General features: G+C 35.4%; 1 protein-coding gene across 1 annotated transcript; it reads left to right on the top strand.

The window, feature by feature from the left end:
- Positions 1-994: 994 nt before the first annotated feature.
- On the top strand, positions 995-6,141 carry LOC112565039 (serine protease HTRA2, mitochondrial-like). Its single transcript, XM_025240270.1, has 7 exons — positions 995-1,482; positions 1,998-2,199; positions 2,422-2,616; positions 3,018-3,050; positions 3,316-3,430; positions 3,796-3,982; positions 5,411-6,141. Exons 1-7 carry the CDS (start codon positions 1,010-1,012, stop codon positions 5,574-5,576), a joined length of 1,371 nt encoding a protein of 456 aa, XP_025096055.1. The 5' UTR covers positions 995-1,009; the 3' UTR covers positions 5,577-6,141.
- The last annotated feature ends 77 nt before the right edge of the window (positions 6,142-6,218 follow it).

The raw sequence follows: 6,218 nt of genomic DNA, 5'->3' as shown, positions 1-6,218 counted from the left end.
AATGTTAAAAAAAAAAAACTCTCCTCGAGTTTACACATGCACATCTTCCCCTTCTCCCATACATATACACGCATACTTGTATACACCATACACCATACATTCAGTTCCACTGATAGTATGCCCAAACATGCATGCAAGCACACACTTTAACTACCCAAAGGATATGCAACTCTCCAGGGTACAGGTCACTGATTTCTTCTAGCATATTGCAGTATCCACCAATGTCATAGGCGGTCCATATATATATATAGTGGCAAAACAATTATAGCGCCTGTCATCAATAGAGCAAGGGGTCGCTGTCCTGGGTTCAGCTCTTATCTTGGACACACTGCTCTTTCTCTGTATGTGGAATCTGTTTACATGGTTGGCTGCCTTGCTGTGATGCAGCCTTAGTTGCTGACGGCGTAAACACCAATTTCTCCCCTCCCCTTCTCCACTACCCACCAATGTCATATAGTCTTCGATGTGTTGCCAAAGAGTAAATCCGAGTGAAAAGTTCCCTCAGTAGTGGTAACTACCTGTACCACAAACTTTTGCCCACCCCTGCTGGTGCCATCAATATGAAGGTCGTGAAAATTCACTGTTGAAAACTTCTGACATTTGCGCCTTACCTGCACCCCCACGCACCACTATTTCACATAACCAAATCGAAATCGGCGAAACACATTCCATTTGTTAACAACCATCGATACTTAAATTTCTTTTTTATTATATCAGAATTATGCAAAGTTCAACGTCGTTTCACTTTTTAATAATAATTGTATCATTTCTTATGCTTAAATAACAACATAGCGTCAAATCACGAACTTGTATTACTGGACTGCTGGCAGACGATATATTACTCCCCCCCCTTTCCCTCCCAGTTAACTACTAAAACGAGGCACGTTTGCACAAAACTTCCGGTTTAGTCACATTCTTTTTTTTTTTTTTAGGCTCGCCGAGACTGAGGAGAACTTCGGAAGAAAGCGTTGATCTTGGCAGACAGCCAGCAGTCCACCTTTACACATCCATGGTCAAAATAGAACGAGTGATGTCCCCTGGGCAAGGACTACAACCGGGGGTCAAAATGTACGCGGCAGTGTTGATTCGTAGCTGGTTGAGGACGCTTAAACACTATTCAGCTCAAAATACACCTTCAGTACTAGTCCAACAATCTTCTATATCCTGCAAAAACCACAACTGGGTCAAACGATATACCACAAACAAAGGATGCGCTAGTGTGGCGGACAAAAATAAGTACATTCTTCTTGCAAGTGGGGTTCTAGGAACCAGCCTCCTTGCTGTGGGATATATGAGCTGGCGGTCACATAAAAAATCACTGATCCAGACAGAAAACGTAACTAAAAGCGACTATTTTTCACGGTTGACAACAGTGTCAGCAGAGTCTGGTATAAATACACCACTATCAAAGAGATTTAATTTTATTGCAGATGTTGTTGAAAAGACTTCACCTGCAGTCGTCTACGTCGAAATAAAAGAAAGGTATACAGAAAGACCACTGTAGCATTTCACTTACTTTTGTAAGCACAATGGGTTCTACTCAATTTTATCAAAGAGTTTAGATGAGAACAAATTTAAACTTATAAAGCTTATGTGACGTCTAAATGCTTCAGTATTGCATTAGATGGTATGATTCTTTCACTCTGCATCCTCTCTCACACAAGCACACACTTGCACTCAGGTAATTGTAAAAATGAGGTATTGATAAAGTCATGACTATATGAATAAGACAGTAATATTAAAATGCATAACAATAATAGGACAGTAATATTAAAATGCATAGTAATAAGACGGGCTTTATTTCTATGTATTGTAGAATCTCTAGTAGCTTTAAAGTCTAGCATATGTTTATTGCAAGTTGCTGATACAGATAAAAATTCAAGTATTGTGATGTAAACATTAAAGGATATGCTAGATTGCCTATAGTAAGGAAGACAGTATTATTATTTTCAGAGTAAGATCACAAAAAAAACTAGGTTTTATGGATTTGTCAACAGACACCCTTTCTACAACAGACGACTGGCAACATCAAATGGTTCAGGTTTTGTGGTGCGTGAAGATGGTTTAATCTTAACCAATGCTCACGTGGTAGGTAGCAAATCAAGTGTGAGTGTGCGTTTTCAAGATGGACGAGAATTGGAAGGTTTTGTCATGGCAGTGGACCCCGTCTCTGATCTGGCAGCAGTGCAAGTTAATGCGGTGAATGTTATTCCTTACTATTTTTGTTTTCTTCTTGTTTAGAAGTTAATTTTATTTTACAGTGAAGTTTTCACACTTTTCTTTTCTGTGTTATTTCCATTATAGCTTGATTGTTACACCTGAAAGGAGCTTTGATGTAAATAAGCCTCTAATTAGTATAAAAGATGAAGCATTTCTTTTTTAAATTTTTATACAATAAAAACATTTTCTTTTTCAACATAGGCTAACTTGCCAGTGCTAACTCTAGGAAAATCATCAGAGCTACGTGCTGGGGAATGGGTCATTGCCATGGGCAGTCCACTAGCTTTAAGCAACACTGTCACTTGTGGCATTGTAAGCAGTGTGCACCGCCGTAGTCAAGAACTAGGAATTCACCACAAGGATATGGATTTTATCCAGACAGATGCTGTCATAAATGTGAGTTTATTTTTCCAAATCCAGTATAATGAGTAGTTAGATAATAGACTGTCTCTGATTGTTCTATATGCATGATCTGAGAAACATGCACCTTGTAAATGTGCTTCTTCAGATTAATGAAATATTTTTGTATTGAAGCTTTGTGTTCAGCAGTTGTGTCGTATATGGCAGCAGGAGTATGAAATGTTAAATACCATAAATGTTCAGTATACAGTAGTGTTTTTTAGTTTGTCATGAAAATTTATTGCAATGAAAATTCTAGTAAAGTAAGCATGTAACCAACCTGAATGCTAATAGTTTTGATTGTTACATCTGCTGTACATCTTTTGACTGTGAATTTAAAGCTACATCAAATTTTATCTAGTAGTTTACAATATCTTATCATTGTTGGTCTGTTTCAGTTTGGAAACTCAGGTGGTCCTCTTGTGAACTTGGTAAATAAAACTTTTTGGATATAAATCTTTTTTCTGCATATTTATGTATATATGATTATGAAATTTAAGTTGTAATAGATTAGGAAAGAGGGCATGATCTTGTAAACTTTTTTCCCTGTAACGTCCTGATTTGTTTGATTGCATAACGTATTTACTATGTTAATATTTTGTAAAATCAATTTGCATTGCTTCATTTTTAGACTGTATGGCAGTTTTGTAATTTTGATTTATTCATAATCTTTGATAACTGGACCATCTCTTTCAGGATGGCCTAGTAATTGGCATTAACACAATGAAGGTTACTCCAGGAATCTCATTTGCTATTCCTTCTGATCGTGCTACAGAATTCTTAAATAAAGTTAATGATCTTCGAAAAAAAGGTAAGCCAACAGCCAAGAAATTTGTTTTCTTTGCTAGTTTGGCTGTTTGTTTAAAATATGAAGGCTTATTATGATTCCCAAATCCAGAAATAATTTCAGAACATAATTATGTTACATGAACCTTATGGATAGTTAAAGAAAGATAAAAAAAAAAATGGTTTGTACAAAGTCAGTTTATGTTCTTTATTTACAGCCTGTGTTAATGTTAGATGTAAAGTGATATATTTTCATATTACTGTTGGCAGACAGAACAATTTCATAAAAAGGATTAATAACAATAGTTTGTATTTGTATTTATACTTAGAAGTACAAAGAAATGAGATTATCTAAGAGAGTTCAAGACACATTTGCAATGTTTTGTACAGGGGTTCCGACAGCACGAAAGTGGTTTGGCCCAGATGTAAATTCTAAGAGAAAACACTACATTGGTATCACCATGTTGACATTAACGCAAGACCTGCTGGAGGAATTGCGTAATCGAGTGCCAGAATTCCCAGACATTGCTTCAGGCGTCTTCATTCATAAAATTATCATCAGCTCTCCTGCCCACAGGTGACAGTTTTTATTTATGCTACTTATAGTATGCCATACAATCTGTGAGAAATTATAAGCAGTCTGATTCAAAAAACTTTTTTTTTTCCACTTAAGATATAAATAACATACAAGCATCCATATGCATAGCAAATTGTTTGTGATAGAAAGCAACTGATCATAATGGTAAACAACTTAGTTCAGAAGAGCACGTGGGAGAGATTTGCAGATGCTTCAGATGTATTGAGAAATTGTTAAAAACTGTTTAAAATGAAAATTTGAAAGTGTTTTTTATTGATTAGTTAAAGACCAACCTGAATGGCTTACATTTGTTTCAGATATCAGTAGATGTAGGCACTATGAAACTAACCTGTAAATTTCAGCCTCCAAAAACCATCCATTACTTATCCGCTACTACTCACACCTGTGATCAACGAGCCCTAATAACAGTGTATTATGTCACACTAGTACACCATTCACAACATTGCCTGCAGTCAACCCCAGTCAGAGAGAGAAAATGAGTGTCAGTTCAGATTATTCAGATGCTGACAGTCTGCATTTTTTGTGATTCTGAAAAACTCTACTTTAGCACAAGAAATGCCGGCTTTCAATGTCTGAATGATCCAAACTGTCACTCATTTTCTCTCTCTGTTTGGTGTTGACTGCTGGGAACTTTGTGAATGGTGCACTAGCATGACATAGTACATTGATACTGGCGCTCGTTGATAGCAGATGCAAATAACGTACTTTGCTAGCGGACAATCAACGGATGGGTTTTGGGAGCTGAAATTTCCAAGTTAGTTTTATATTGCCTACATCTACCAATATCTGCAAAAAATGCAAACCATTCAAGTTGGTCTTTAAAGCTCAGTACAATAATATTTTTCCCTTAACTCTAGGTGAATGACCCTTCTATTTTCAATATATACTTTCAATACAAACATTACTTATATAATCAGCATGTATTTATGGTAGCAGCTCTACTTAAATTGCTAGATTAAGATGTAATGCTTGCAAACACCTGAATGATGTGTGAGCTGAATAATGAACACACAAGCTTTGCCTAGATGGCTAAACTGACACAACTGCACCAGTTTAATTCATTTCCTGTCAGTCAAAAAAACATGCTGCTCAGATTTCTGAAACTTTTATACTTAGTGCAATAAATGGACTCTTGAAACAGATATTTGAACTAAAATTGTTTTCAAACATTTTCGAATATTTATTATTTCTAATAAATATTTTTTATAAAGTATTTTTCAGTGTGTATTTATGCTTACATATATATGGAAACACATACATAAATACACTCTTTTCTTATTCGGTAAATAGTAATGTCTTTTTCACAAGTTAATTAGGGACTGCTTTATGTTGAGGCCAAAATACTTTAACCCCTCTTTTCCATGTAACCTATTTTAGTGTCCATTTAAGAAATTATCACTTTTACAGAAGTGGATTGCATGCGGGAGACATCATAGTTGAAATCAATGGAAAGAACGTGCAGTCTTCTACAGATATCTACAAAGCAATCAGTGAAGGAGGCACTTTGCAAGTCACAGTGTATCGTGGTCGTAAGAGAATGGAATTTCAAGTTTTACCTGAAGAAATCACATGATTTTATACAATTTGACACTTAAGCTGCATCTTCGATAGTTAGCTTAACCTAAAAATATAGGAGGTCCCAAAAGTCTTAAACTGAAATAATTCATGTCTAGTTCTTACCACGTGGAATGTTTTCATTTAGGCACAGTGGAATGGTCACTCAAAATGCAAGTAAATCTAAATTGAATAGGAGAATAATATTGAATGTTTGCATTATCACTGTGATTTTCTCTGCATTGTAAGCATCTTAAAGAAAGTTTACTTTTGGTTAGTCATAATAAAATTTATTGAGGCATTTTTTAATATAAAGTCTCTCCCTTTAACTTTTAAACAATTGAGAGAAAAAACTATTTTATGTTCCTGTGAATGTCAAGGCTGAAATGTGGGTGGTGTCCTGTGAATCTTCATTTTGGTCCATTCTTATGACTTTGGAATTTAAAAAAAATGTCATCACCTGTTTTAAAGTTCCAACAAAAAAAAAAAGTTCAGGATTATGTTTGGCAACATACATAATGTTGTATCAGTCTTGTATGTCAACATGCCTTTAGCAGAATGTAATAAAGGATTGAAAAACTGAATTACGCACTGGTTTTGCACATATGTTTAAACTGGTGTAACTAAAATGTCAATTACCCCAGTTATGATGGTGTGTGCA

Source organism: Pomacea canaliculata, linkage group LG5, assembly GCF_003073045.1.
Source record: "Pomacea canaliculata isolate SZHN2017 linkage group LG5, ASM307304v1, whole genome shotgun sequence".
NCBI classification, from domain to species: Eukaryota; Metazoa; Mollusca; class Gastropoda; order Architaenioglossa; family Ampullariidae; genus Pomacea; species Pomacea canaliculata.
Note: the sequence above shows the minus strand (reverse complement) of the source record. Positions and strands in the feature narration are given on the sequence as shown.